This window comes from Staurois parvus, unplaced genomic scaffold, assembly GCF_062004578.1.
Source record: "Staurois parvus isolate SC_StPar_1 unplaced genomic scaffold, SC_StPar_1.0 ptg000298l, whole genome shotgun sequence".
Classification (NCBI taxonomy): domain Eukaryota; kingdom Metazoa; phylum Chordata; class Amphibia; order Anura; family Ranidae; genus Staurois; species Staurois parvus.
In genome coordinates, this window is record NW_028318094.1 from 5,288,853 (window position 1) to 5,304,103 (window position 15,251).

Here is a 15,251-nt window from a genome sequence, read left to right on the forward strand (position 1 = left end):
TATTTATTGCATAGTTTGCTTGAAAGGGTATATACCAGTGTGCAGAGGGTCCTTCAGAATTTCTACCTCTGTTTGTGTCCCGCACAGACAAAAATCAGATTAATCCTGTAAATGCAAGAGAGTTACTTGGAACTGCCTAAACCATGTTATAGGCTGAAAATAACAAAAAAAGAAATGGCCAGAACACTTGCATGCTGTGCTATGAGTAACACTGCCACTAACTGCTTCAGGTACTTTGACATGTGTTTTTCATTGGATATTCACTTATTCACTTATAATTACACTTTTTTTACAGTTTGAAGTAAAATTTGTCACACCTTAAAATAATATTTTCATGTTTTGATGAATTAACACAAATAAAAGTAGAGCTTGGAGCAAACAGATAAATACACAGGTTAAATATTTATAGAGAGAATTCATAAAGAGTGTTGTAGACTCCCCATAGATTTCTGTCAGGTAACAGATTTGTGTACCTGTCAGAAAAAGGTACATGAATCTTTTGGAGGATGGCAATGAGGTCAAAATGTCCTTCCTCAGTATGCTCTTTTTATGGCCACTGCACACAGATAGACTTAGTACTGGGGAGTTTGTAATAGAGTGGATGGAGCCTAATGGGGGACTAAGAGACTGCCTTGCCTTGCTTTTGATTGACAGCCTTAGCTATGGGATTTGTGCACTGCTGACATTAAAAAGGAATGTGGACCCAATGGGAAACTAGTCTTATAGTCCCCCAATGAGACTAACCCCACCCACCTAACAGGTGCTGCAGCCATGGACACTTCCCATCAGGTGTGCCTTTCCTGTGACTCATCACTTCCCATATATGGGCATGGTCATATTTGGGGGGGGTTCCATTTGTTTACATTCAGCCTCGGTCTGGGTTATCTCCTGTCTGATTACTGAATGGGGCAGCGGGTAGAGACCTGTGCACAATGTCGTTATATACATGATAGGTTCCCAGCACAAACATGGCCGACTCCAAGTATTGAAGTATCTCTATATGCCAGATCAGAGCTGGTCTTAATTACCATCAGTTACATAATCTGCAAACTGTCAGTAGTTCTTTAACCCCTTCACGCCAACCGTACGCATGTATGCGGCCTCACAGCTTTTTTTCTGTTGCGCTGCATATATGTGTATCTGTCTGTGTGCTGGGAGCATGCTGCACAGCGCGCTTCTAGCACAAAGATCGGGCTGTCACCGGGAGCCCCAGGTCCCGTACTAACAGTTGAGACCTGGAACCAGGGGCGGACTGACCATTTGGAAACTCGGGCAATGCCCGAGGGCCCAGGGTCAGTAGGGGGCCCCATGAGATGCCCCTGGTACCTTTTTCATAGGCTTTTTTGAGTTTGAGCAAGGACACAGGGGCCCCATGATCCCCTATTGCCCGGGGGCCCCATGAGTTGTCAGTCCGCCCCTGCCTGGAACTCCCCGTTCCACGTCACCTGATTGCTGTGATTGTCTATCACAGCGATCAGTCTCTGTGCAGCCTGCACCTGTGTTTTTTTTTTCCCCTCTGAATGCGAGAGAGATACATTGCATCTTTCTCCCAAGAAAGATAGACAGAAAGACCTAGATTAAGGTTAGATCTAGGTCAGTGCCAGAGTTAGGCTACGTTCACACTAGCCTTGCTAGCAAGCAGCAGAAAGGCATTTGGGAAGCGTTTTTACCGCTTCCCAAACGCCTCGGACAATTCTGCCCATTGCAGTACATGGTGCTGTTCTAACGGTAGAAGTAGCGTCGCGGCAAAATGGACACCTCTGGTCGAGTCAGGAGGCGTTGAAGCCTCCTATTCTAGTCTATGGTGCCGCCCTGCAAATGCCAGGCCGGCGTTCGCGACGCAGTTGCGGAGCGGTAACAACATTCAAACTTCATTATAGGCATTTGTGGGGCGTTTTTAACGCTCGGCAAACGCCTACAAACCACCGCTGAACCGCACATGCGGCATTTGCCGAGCGTTAAAAAATGCTCCGCAAACGCCGGACCAACGCTTGCCAAACGCTATAGGGGCGTTTGGCAAGAGTTGGTAAAACAATCAAGTGTGAACGAGCCCTTAGTGTTAGGGTCAAGTAAGGGTCAAAGGTCGATTTGGGGCAGGATTTTTTTTTATTTAAGCATTTTTAAAATTATTATCAGTGTCAATGTGTTTTAGGTCGGATAGAAAAAACAAAGTATGCACCATTGTTTCTGGGTCTTACTAGGGGTACAAACAACAACTACCATACAAATCTGTGGTAATGCTGTGATCATCAGGAGAATTTATTTTGGGTTGTCCTTTGGTGATACGTTATGGTGGCAGCAAGAAATATACAGCTAAATTAAAAACACATTTTTTTTTAAGATTTTGGTCCAGTTTCCCTTTTAATAATAGAAAGAAAAAAAAACACAGAAGTTATCTGTTACAATTCACCACCAAATAAAAGCCCAATTTGTCTTGAAAAAAAACAAGGTATGATCCAATCCCTTCCATGACCACAGGTGTATAAAATCAAGCACCTAGGCATGCAGACTGCTTCTACAAACATTTGTGAAAGAATGGGTCGTTCTCAGGAGCTCAGTGCATTCAAGTGTGGTACTGTGATAGGCTGCCACCTGTGCAATAAGTCTGTCTGTGACATTTCCTGGCTACTAAATATTCCACGGTCAACTGTTAGTGGTATTATAACAAAGTGGAAGCAACTGGGAACAACAGCAACTCAGCCACAAAGTGGTAGGCCACGTAAAATGACAGAGCGGGGTCAGCGCATGCTGAAGCACACAGTGCACAGAAGTCACCAACTGTCTGCAGAGTCAATAGCTAAAGACCTCCAAACTGCATGTGGCCTTCAGATTAGCACAACAACAGTGCATAGAGAGCTTCATGGAATGGGATTCCATGGCCGAGCAGCTGCATCCAAGCCTTACATCGCCAAGTGCAATGCAAAGTGTCGGATGCAGTGGTGTAAAGCACGCCACCACTGGACTCTAGAGCAGTGGAGACTTGTTCTCTGGAGTGACAAATCATGCTTCTCTCTCTGGCAATCCGATGGACGTGTCTGGGTTTGGCAGTTGCCAGGAGAACGGTACTTGCTTGACTGCATTGTGCCAAGTGTAAAGTTTGGTGGAGGGGGGATTAAGGTGTGGGGTTGTGTATCAGGGGTTGGGCTTGGCCCCCTAGTTCCAGTGAAGGGAACACTTAAAGCGTCAGCATACCAAGACATTTTGGACAATTTCATGCTCCCATGTTTGTGGGAACAGTTTGGGGATGGCTCCTTCCTGTTCCAACATGACTGCGCACCAGTGCACAAAGCAAGGTCCATAAAGCCATGGATGGGCCAGTTTGGGGTGGAGGAACTTGACTGGCCTGAACAGAGTCCTGACCTCAACCCAATAGAACACCTTTGGGATGAATTAGAGCGCAGACTGCACGCCAGGCCTCCTCCCCCGACATCAGTGCCTGACCTCACAAATGCGCTTCAGGAAGAATGGTCAAACCTTCCCATAGACACACTCCTAAACCTTGTGGACAGCCTTCCCAGAAGAGTTGAAGCTGTTATAGCTGCAAAGGGCGGGCCAACTCAATATTGAACCCTACAGACTAAGACTGGGATGTATTCTAGTTGCTGTCCGTGTACAGGCAGCCGCCCAATACTTTTGTCAATATAGTGTGTTATATAATACACGACCAACAACAGTGACACGATCTTCTCCATGCACAGCCAGCATACGTTACACATGACACATTCAGAGGGGAGAGAAGACAATGGAAGCAGGTCAGTGCGTGGCACAGGATGTTTGGACATGCTGGGACTCGTAGTTCTCTAGCAGGTGGACGTACCTGACGTTACCTGTGTGAGGCGCACCAGCTGTCCGGAGTTCTCCTCCGCGCTTACGTCACCTGATGGGGGAGCACACGTCGCCACGTCACTGACAGCTCCAGTCACCCAACACCACTGAGGTCAGCGAAGCGGCCAGCCTGCCCCGGAAGTGGTATGTCGGGCAAAGCTCCGCTTCCGGGAGGTGTCTCAGCTGGGCGGAGGAGGTGTATGGATGCGGCTGTGGGGACTTGTGTGCTCAGCAGGTGAGTCCCGGGGAGGTCTCTCCAGTATAGCGTACCAGTGTGGAGCAGTGCTGCCCCCCTACTATCCTGGCAGATAGAGTGTAGTCCAATACTGGAGCGGAGTGACGTAAGGAGAAGGAACGCCATGACTTTTGCCTTCGATTGCACTGTGACAAGATGAGGGTTGTGGCCCCTGTGATTACCACATAGGACGCCGGGCTGTGGCCCCTGTGATTACCACATAGGACGCCGGGCTGTAGCCCCTGTGATTACCACATAGGACGCCGGGCTGTGGCCCCTGTGATTACCACATAGGAGGACGCCAGGCTGTGGCCCCTGTGATTACCACATAGGAGGACGCCAGGCTGTGGCCCCTGTGATTACCACATAGGAGGACGCCAGGCTGTGGCCCCTGTGATTACCACATAGAAGGACGCCAGGCTGTGGCCCCTGTGATTACCACATAGAAGGACGCCAGGCTGTGGCCCCTGTGATTACCACATAGGACGCCGGGCTGTGGCCCCTGTGATTACCACATAGGACGCCGGGCTGTGGCCCCTGTGATTACCACATAGGACGCCGGGCTGTGGCCCCTGTGATTACCACATAGGACGCCGGGCTGTGGCCCCTGTGATTACCACATAGGACGCCGGGCTGTGGCCCCTGTGATTACCACATAGGACGCCGGGCTGTGGCCCCTGTGATTACCACATAGGACGCCGGGCTGTGGCCCCTGTGATTACCACATAGGACGCCGGGCTGTGGCCCCTGTGATTACCACATAGGACGCCGGGCTGTGGCCCCTGTGATTACCACATAGGACGCCGGGCTGTGGCCCCTGTGATTACCACATAGGACGCCGGGCTGTGGCCCCTGTGATTACCACATAGGACGCCGGGCTGTGGCCCCTGTGATTACCACATAGGACGCCGGGCTGTGGCCCCTGTGATTACCACATAGGATGCCGGGCTGTGGCCCCTGTGATTACCACATAGGACGCCGGGCTGTGATTACCACATAGGACGCCGGGCTGTGGGTGCAGAAGGCCTGTCATCACTGGCCTATAGTTACATAGTGCATCCATCCTCTGCATACCTTGTGTTACTATGGCTGAGGCCCTTAGGAAGAGTTTGGGGTTGGTTTTGTTTCTTTTACTTAGGTTATGTTAATAGGATAAAAAAACAGCTATCACCAAAAAATTCTAACTAAGTTCCCCCTGCTCCTGACGATCGTGGCAATACCACCTATGTGTGCGTTATTTGCACCCGTAGTACCGCCCAGAAGCAATGGTGCGCATTTTGCTTTTTTATCCTACCTAAAACACACTGATATTACCCACTTGACCCCCAGGCCAATGCTGACATTCCTCTCCTACATGTGAAAATCCATTTTTTTTTTCTAGAAAATTATTTAGAACCCCCAAACTTTATATTTTTAAGCAGAAATGCTAGAGAATAAAATGGCGGGTGTTACAATTTGTTTTCTCTTGCACACTATTTGCGTAGTGATTTTTTCCAACACAATTTTAATGCACAAAAATACAATATAATTAATGGTGCACCAAAATGAAAATTCTGAAACTGATCCCGAAAATTCATGTGGCTGAAAACCGAAACAAAATGTCTGCGTATGTGGGGGTTGGGAGGCTTCAATTTTTTATTTTTTTTTAATTTCTACCTTCATGTATATATATATTTTTTTTTTTTAACTTATGATTTTATTGCTATCACATAGGGGACCGATAGTCCCCTATGTGATAGCATATGAGTGACAGGTCCTCTTTGTAGGGGGGAGGGGGTGGGGGCAGGAGAGGAGCAGTGTATACAGTGAGGGAGCAGTATATACAGAGAGGCTCCCTCACTGGCTGTCACTATATGTCAGTGCCGATTTGGCTTTTTTTTCTTCACTAAAGCTCACAGAATTAGCTGTCACTTCCCCAGAGCTAAAGGAAACTTTAATCTGAGGAAAGAAACTAAAAGGAAACATTGTTTTTTAGCTGGGGGGAAAGTGACAGCTAATTCTCTGAGCTATAGTGAAGTGAAGAAAAAAAAAGCCGGTAACTACATTTAAATACCGGCACTGACATACAGTGACAGCCAGTCACTGTATACACTGCTCCTCTCCTGCCTTTCTACACCGCCCCCCCCCCAACATCTGCAGTACACACAGTCCCCTGTATTGGCTAAATTTTTCCTTTCAGCAAAATGCTATTTTGGTGGCTGAAATTTCAGTGCATCCCTGAATAGAATACCCAAATGTTTGGTAATATATAAAAGATTATGTTTCGCCAAGTAAATATATGCCTAACATTTCACATTTTAAAGTTGCTCATGGAATGGCGACAAAGTACGGCACTCATAAATATCCAGAGGTGACGCGTTAAAGCCTTTACTGGTTACATTTGAGGTCTGGTACTAGAATTATTGCTCTCCCTCTGACATTTGCGACAATACCTCACATGTGTGGTGTGAGAACTGTTTATGTGTGCGTGACCTACGTATGCCTTTGTGCGGAGAATGGGGGCACTTCTAAATTTTTTTTTTTAAACCTGTTTATTAAAGATATACGGCATTTTGTACATAAAGAACAAAAAACAACGAACAGTGGTTCACATATACCATACCTTCGCAGTGGCGGAGCAATGCAGGAATAAACATCAAGCAAATGACAGAGGGGAGGGTTACATGGATGGCCAATTAAAGAAGCCAAGGTGGCCATGACCACGACCTGAAGACTACACAGATCAGTAAGGAGTATCAAGACAGTACATAAAATTAGAGAGTCTGGGATGCCCTAAAGACCAAAAGAAACGCAGAGACACCCTAGAGATGAGAACTACTCAATTTGCAGCCATATCTGAAGCAGTAAAAGGCTTGGCCAGCCATTTGGACCACTCTGTCATATTTTTTGGGACAGCCATTATTTATGTAGGTTTCTTTATAGAGCTGTAAGTGATTGACTAACCATTTCCAGAATGTGAGAGATGGGGGCAGGCTTTTTCCAGTTCAATGCTACGGTCTTCGTTGCATAGAATAAAAGTAGTCTAACCAAGGTGAGTTCAGCTACCATAGGTAGAAAGTTGACAATCAAGCCCGATATACGGAGCGATATGGAGGGTTGTAGGGGAACCGAGATCAGTTTATTGCACAGAGACATCACCGCTTTCTAGAAGTCGACTATCTTCGGACAGTGCCAGAACACATGAGCGAAATCTCCCAGGACACTTCCACATCACCAGAGAGTGCAAGGGATCCATCCTATGAAGTCTAATACACCCGGTGGACAAATTTAAAATGGATTAAATGGTCTCTTCAAGTAACTAAGGTTTGGAAGGGGAAGTCCCAGTCATCCCAATCGTTGTTATCTAGCGCTGGCACGTCCCGCGACCATCGGTCCCTCAAGCTGTCTAGAGCAGGTAGGAAGGAGATGGGAAGCGGGTTTCTCAGCGCAATGAGATCTGAGGACTTCCTCCAGGGCTGATTGGATGATCAACGGGGTAGATTGAGAGAACTGAGCGCGGAAGGTATAGTAGAGTTGTAGGTATTGAGATACACTATATTTCCAAACGTATTGGGACGCCTTCCTTTACACGCACATGAACTTTAATGGCATCCCAGTTTTAGTCCATAGGGTTCAATATTGAGTTGGCCCCGCCCTTTGCAGCTATAACAGCTTCAAGTCTTCTGGGAAGGCTGTCCACAAGGGTTAGGAGTGTGTCTATGGGAATGTTTGACCATTCTTCCAGAAGTGCATTTGTGAGGTCAGGCACTGATGTTGGACGAGAAGGCCTGGTTCACAGTCTCCACTCTAATTCATCTCAAAGGTGTTCTATCAGGTTGAGGTCAGGACTCTGCGCAGGCCAGTCTAGTTCCTCCACCCCAAACTCGCTCATCCATGTCTTTATGGACCTTGCTTTGTGCACTGGTGCGCAGTCATGTTGGAACAGGAAGGGGCCATCCCCAAACTGTTCCCACAAAGTTGGGAGCATGAAATTGTCCACAATGTCTTGGTATGCTGACACCTTAAGAGTTCCCTTCACTGGAACTAGGGGGCCAAGCCGAACCCCTGAAAGACAACTCCACACCATAATCCCCCCTCCACCAAACTTTACACTTGGCTCAATGCAGTCAGGCAAGTACTGTTTTCCTGGCAACCACCAAACCCAGACATGTCCATTGGATTGCCAGACAGAAAAGCATGATTTGTTACTCCAGAGAACACGTCTCCACTGCTCTAGAGTCCAGTGGCGGCGTACTTTACACCAATGCATGTGACACTTTGCATTGCACTTGGTGATGTAAGGCTTGGATGCAGCTGCTCGGCCATGGAAACCCATTCCATGAAGTTCTCTATGCACTGTTGTTGTGCTAATCTGAAGGCCACATGAAGTTTGGAGGTCTTTAGCTATTGACTCTGCAGACAGTTGGCAACTTCTGCGTACTGTGTGCTTCAGCATGCACTGACCCCGCTCTTTCATTTTACATGGCCTACCACTTCATGGCTGATTTGCTGTTGTTCCCAGTTGCTTCCACTTTGTTATAATACTACTAACAGTTGACCGTGGAATATTTAGTAGCAAGGAAATGTCACAGATGGACTTATTGCAGAGGTGCAACCTATCACGGTACCACACTTGAATTCACTGAGCCCTGAGAACGACCCATTCTTTCACAAATGTTTGTAGAAGCAGTCTGCATGCCTAGGTGTTTGATTTTATACACCTGTGGCCATGGAAGAGATTGGATCATACCTTGTTTTTTTCAAGACAAATTGGGCTTTTATTTGGTGGTGAATTGTAACAGATAACTTCTGTGGTTTTTTTTCTTTCTATTATGTTTGTAGAAGCAGTCTGCGTGCCTATATGATTGATTATATACACCTGTGGCCGTGGAGGTGATTGGAACACCTGAATCCAATGATTTGTAAGGGTTTCCCAATACTTTTGGCAGTATTGTGTATATTCAGCCCCTTGGATAAAAATCCACTTCCACAAGGCTGCATAAATGTGCACAGTTAGTGGGAAGGGGTTAAAGTCTGTACATTTATGGTAGTAATATTCTATGTGCTCAAGTCTCTGTCTTTAAATAGTTTTTGATGTACATTTTCTTTGTAACTGTGTGCCATGATCATCTAGGTAACCCACACTTAGACACACCCCTAGTAGAATGCCTGTTGGTATTAGTATTCCTATGTTATATGTGAAATAAACTCAGACACTATATTACTAGGAGTAGGTGCTCTTCAAGAAACTCATTTAAGCATTTACTGTCCAGGGCAATTTTCTAATTTTTCACACTTGTTAAAGTCAACATTTTTTGCTAGAAAATGTCTTAGAACCCGAAATTATTATATATTTTCTGAAAAAAAGGCCCTGAATAAATTTTAGTGCACACAAACACATAATACCCAGTTGTTTGGTAAAATATAAAAGATGTGGTGGCATCAAGTAAATAGGTACCAAATGTGTCAAGATTTAAAATTGTGCATGCTCGTGGAATAGTGACAGACTGTGGTACCTAAACTTTTTCTAAGATGATGCTTTTACAGGTTATCAGTGTAGTGTTAATCATGAAAGATCGATCGAGAATTATTGTTCTCACTCTGTTGTCCACAACAATATCTGTGGTGTAATTGCTATTTACATATGCATGCAGGACCTGTATGCAAGTTTGCATATGCTGTTATGTGCAGGGGGATGGAGGTGCTTTTTACATATATATATATATATTTTTTTTATACTTTTATTTACTTGCTTTGTTTTTTTACACATTTTTAATTTTTTTTCCTTATAAGTTTATTGCAATCACAAGAGGCAGGTGATAGGTATGTTTTAACAAGACATCAGGGCTCTACTGGACCCTCAGGGCCTCTTTTGATGTCCAAAGCAGCTAAACAATCACAGGGACTAAAAGTAATGCAGGCCATAGATGGGTCGAAAATCGGCCGATTTTTCAGCCGAAAATAAATCGTCCGATTTTCGGATCGTTAGTGAATAGGTCGGCCATTTTTCGGTATTTTGGCAAATTTTTTTTATCGGTAAAGTTGTAAAAAGATCGTCCGAATCTGCCGATTGGCCGATTTTCGCGGCAATTATGGGCAAATCGGGCGATCTTTTTACCGATAAAAAATCTGCTCATGAGCAGTGACCTGCAAGAGGAGGATGAAGAAGAAGAGGAGGATGAAGAAGAGGAGGAGGATGAAGAAGAGGAATTCCAGTCCGGCAAAAAGTGTCCCTGCAGAGAGCTCTGCTATTTCTTTGACAGTGCTTTGACATTTATAGCGGTTGCAACAATGTATCTATTTGTTTCCGAATAAAAACATCTGTATCCGAAATGGATACAAATAGATACATTGTTGCAGCCGCTATAAATGTCAAAGCACTGTCAAAGAAATAGTGGAGCTCTCTGCAGGGACACTTTTTGCCGGCTGTAGACCGGATGAAAATCGGTGGGTTTTTTTTTTTTTTTTTTTACCATTCCTGGTAACGTCGGCCGCTTGAACGACCGATTTTTCGTTTTTTTAAAGAAAAATCGGCCGGTTTTCTCCCCATCTATGGCCTGCATAAGGGAGAAAAGCAAATTTAGAAACGCTGCTAGAACAGGAATAAGGAGGAAATCTTCCAATGGGACATATTATCCAGTGACAACTGACTTAGAGGGTACTTCCTGTTTCTACAGAACAGGAGGTGAAGGTAAATCTCCCCAGTGAGACACAGATGAAAACCCTGTGACTGGAGTTTGCTACTCCCTCTTCCATCCAAAATGGGGAAAAAAACATTTTACCTTTACTTATGTCCCTTTTTGTCCTGTGCAAGTTAGGTGTGATACCTTGGGGAAAAAAAACCCTTTTTGCCCCTGGTTCACACTAGCCCGCACGGTGCAGGCTGGTTGCAGGTGTGGAAATCTCTGTGATACCCGCAGCCGCATTTCATTTGTCTTGCGTATGGCATCCCTATGCATCTCATCCCGCAACACAATCATGGGTGCCTGAACCATGGGGAAATGATATCGTCAAAATGACCATGTGGTTTCCTTGCAGATGCATTTCGGAAAAGGTGCATGCAGCTTCTAGCATGAAACGCGGGCAGTGCCCGTGCAAATGCACACTAGTGTCAGCTGGGCTTAAAAACATTCATTTTTCTGCAGATTTTTCAGACATGCTTGATTTGTGTTTTTTTTGTTTGTTTTTTTTTTAATTAATATTCTGTCCATGAGTTTTCTGGACAGTGACAAGTGTGTTTATTAAATCTGGTTGTTTTAGCTTTCCAGCTGCAAAAATCAAGTGCAAGTGATTCATAACGAACAACCAGTAAAACTATGCTTCTCTTGAATGACACCAAAGCACCTGCATACATTTTCATATTTCAAGAGCTATTTCAGCCATTTGCAGACGGTCACTTGATGATCACAATAAAACTGCTGACGTGATCAAGTCTGGTCTCATCTGGTCTAACTAGCTTTTGTGTGACTTGTTTTTTCACTGCACCCATTTCCTGGTGCAAGTATGTGGTTTGACCAAGAATACTTTGTTGTAATGTAATTTACATGGTCTTTAAAACCCTTTTATTTTTTCTTTAACAGGGATGGAGCTGTACAAATATGTTGGAGAAACCCACAAGTCAACTGCTTAGCGTCGTATGAGAGATCTGCCAATGGATATTTGCCTTTGAAACATCTGCCCCTGGAATCGATGTCTTTAGTTTGACCAGATGGGAAGGTCTCTTTCCTGCCTTTGTTCAAGGACCCTTTTCTTCCTGCTGTGCACTGTCCTTTGCATTGCACAGAGCAGGGAAAATTTCACACAGGTCCTTAGTCTTCACAATGCCTCCTTGCACGCTCAGTTTCAGATCTCTGCAAGTTCTCCAGCCCATCGAGACCAGATAGCCAAAGAAGGAAGCAGCACAGTCATAGAGTGTAACCTTAATGCCAGCCAGAATGGGGACGTCATGTGGTTTAACTCTAAAGGACACCCGCTTGGAGAGGTGGAAGGAGGTAAGGTGAAATAAAACTCTGCTCTTCATCCTCATGATACATTTTCTGCTTTTGTTTTGTTTTCTTTTAAATTTAGATAAGATATTTGTCTCTTTGAAACACAACTCAAAATAGATTCCTTCACTATGGGTGTAGTCAGATACTAGTTTGAGCTGTACACTGCTGGAATATGGTACTCATGCTCATTGTCAGATTAAAGTTAGCCATACATGTTTAGATTTCTTTCATTCACCCGCACAGATTGAAGGAGACAAATCAATTGATTCCACCATCAGAGCTAAATCGCATGCATGGAGACATTTCCCCTGCTGACTATTGTATTTGGACAAATTGGACCTTTTTTGGTGCTAAATGATAATGGCTATCCCCTGTTTTTTTGTTTTTTTGTAGTCCAGTGATATTTCCTCTAGCCTAGTAACTGAAGGTCTGGACCTCAGTATGGACCTGAAGCTGGGAGAGTAGTCTGCAGGAACCTGAGCATTGCATCTGCAATCCACCGTTAATTAATGTGGTACTTTACTCATAACAACTTGATAACAAAATAATATTCTTTACCAAGGAGCATACATTCCACATTTATTATGCTACTAAAATTAGCGTGTGCTGTAAATTGCCTCCAGCATTGTTCCTGCTTCTTGCGTCAAGTTGTTTTTTCACTGCAGCCCAGGGCCCCTGAGCAGCAGTGAATCTTTAGGCTTAATTAGATTGGCCTCTACGTTTTCAGCACAGTGCCTAAAACTAGAGAGCAACTGAGCATGTGCAGAGCAGGGTCAGACCATGTATTACTGGAGTTTACATAGTATAGGCACTTATTTACAATGTTTTACATAGCTATACCTGCAAAAGGGGCCATCTTGAAGTATTCTAGCTAATTGACTGACTAAAGACCTACTTTAATAAATATGGGTCCATTTATTAATTTTTGTAAAAGGTAGAAAATGCCTTTAACAAGGCAGTGTTTAGTGAAGCAATTCTTAGATCTTTTCCAGTTTGGTAATCCCTGAGTAACCTCAGATGCATGCGCCACTCAATAATAGATATCCTGATGAATATGACTTTTAAGTGAACTTTTGTGCACGGAGGAAATAGTTACAGAACTATAGGCATCAAAGCTTTTGACCCACTACTAAGTCTTCAGAGCTTTTTTTTTTTTTTTTTTTTTGTGGAAGTACTTACTGAGAGAGTTCTCTGTATAGCCCTTTAGAGAATTCACTAGAGTATGGGGTATTGAATTAAAATTTCCCTTGCATATCACAACTTGCATATCACAATCCCCCCTTCATATCACAGTTTCCATTCCACAGTAGTGTTCTGAACCACCCTTCACAATGGTGTGCACTGACCCATTCGCAGCACCTCCCCATGGTGGTGGCCCCTTCACACCACAGCCCCCTGCACCTCTGGCCTCCCTTCATATTACACAACCCCCTGCAGCTTTGGCTCCCTTTACATCATAGCTCTCTGCAGCTCTGGCATCCCTTTACATCACAGTCCCCGGCAACTTTGGCCTCCACATCACAGCCCCCTGCAGCTTTGGCCCCCTTTACATCACAGCCCCCTGCAGCTTTGGCCCTTTTTACATCATGGCCCTCTGCAGCTTTGGCCATCTTCACATCACAGCCCCCTGGAGCTTTGGCCTTTTTTACATCATGGCCCTCTGCAGCTTCGGCCATCTTCACATCACAGCCCCCTGGAGCTTTGGCCCCCTTCACAAAACTGCCCGCTGCATCTTTGGCCCCCTTTACAATACAGCCTCCTGCAGCTTTGGCACAGCTTTACATCACAGCCCCCTGCAGCTTTGGCACAGCTTTACATCACAGCCCCCTGCAGCTTTGGCACAGCTTTACATCAGAGCCCCTGCAGCTTTGGCGCAGCTTTATATCACAGCCCCCTGCAGCTTTGGCACAGCTTTATATCACAGCCCCCTGCAGCTTTGGCACAGCTTTATATCACAGCCCCCTGCAGATTTGGCCTCCTTCACATCACAGCCCCCTGCAGCTTTGGCCTCCTTCACATCACAGCCCCCTGCAGTTTTGGCCCCCTTCACATCACAGCCCCCTGTAGCTTTGGCCCCCTTCACATCACAGCCCCCTGTAGCTTTGGCCCCGTTCACATCACAGCTCCGTACAGCTTTGTCCCCCTTTACATCACAGCCCCGTGCAGCTTCGGCCCCCTTTACATCACAGCCCCCGTGCAGCTTCGGCCCCCTTTACATCACAGCCCCCTTGCAACTTCGGCCCCCTTTACATCACAGCCCCCCTGCAACTTCGGCCCCCTTTACATCACAGCCCCCCTGCAGCTTTGGTCCCCTTCACATCCCAGCCCTTTGCAGCTCTGGCCCCCCTCACATCACAGCACCCTGCAGCTCTGGCCCCCTTCACATCACCTGTACTGCCTCTCACTCTCCGCTCTGCTGTGATAGCGACAGCAGCTGAGGCAGGGAAAAAGTACCGGCTCCTAAATGGCAGGACCACAGTCTTTTGGATGGGACAGTGACTTGGTCTGAATCCGGACCACGGTTCCCCATTAAGTGGTGACTGCACTAGAGGGCAGGTGACCGACCATTCTGGTTCCAACACTCTTTAGTGGATTCTCTATATTATAATGGAGAGCTTGTTTAGGCTGTTAAAGCAGACAATCCTACTAAAACCTTACGGTGACTAAGCACATATCTTTTCATTGTGACACTGTGGTGCTCACCAAGTGCAAACTGCAAAGTTCAGACTTCTTAAAGGATAAGTTCACCTTTTGGACAAAAATAATAAATGCACATTTTTTTGCAGGTAAAAAAAATGTGCATTTATTATTTTTGTCCAAAGTAGCCTGGAAAGCATTGCACCAGCGATCAGTAGATCACTTATGCCATGCAGGTCTTCTGCAGACCTGTCAGAATATCTGCTTGCCTTACAGGTCGTACGGCCAAACAGATATTCTGACAGGAAGCTTCAATGAACTACCACGGCGCTCCACAGCGCCCCACAGTGCCATTGTAGTTCATTGAAAACTACAAGTCCAGAGCCACTTAGGCTGTTGGAACTTGCAGTTCATTCATTCACAGTAGTCCATGAATGAATGACGCAGCCGTGTGAGCGGAGCCCTGTACGACCGCGCTGTTTTCAATTCTGACAGTACGGGGAGAAGTTTCCCCATACTATCTGTCAGAGGGAGGGGGGCATTGGGCGTGGCCGCAGCTATGGGCTAAAAACGGGTGGAACATGCAA

At 45.7% G+C, this 15,251-nt stretch overlaps 2 protein-coding genes across 3 annotated transcripts in view; one reads left to right on the top strand and one right to left on the bottom strand.

The window, feature by feature from the left end:
- The window catches only part of FAM114A2 (family with sequence similarity 114 member A2), a 60,037-nt gene extending 56,062 nt beyond the window's left edge, over positions 1-3,975 (bottom strand). The window contains exon 1 of one of the 2 annotated variants that reach the window (XM_089682815.1): positions 3,818-3,975. The gene's annotated coding sequence lies outside the window, so the exon portion shown is untranslated. The remainder of the gene's footprint in view (positions 1-3,817) is intronic. The other variant, XM_089682816.1, reaches the window with a different exon arrangement.
- MFAP3 (microfibril associated protein 3) overlaps positions 3,883-15,251 on the top strand; it is a 31,131-nt gene continuing 19,762 nt past the window's right edge. Inside the window, exons 1-2 of the mRNA XM_089682818.1 lie at positions 3,883-4,060; positions 11,620-12,030. Coding sequence (XP_089538944.1) covers positions 11,748-12,030 — 283 coding nt within the window. The 5' untranslated portion in view covers positions 3,883-4,060; positions 11,620-11,747. The remainder of the gene's footprint in view (positions 4,061-11,619; positions 12,031-15,251) is intronic.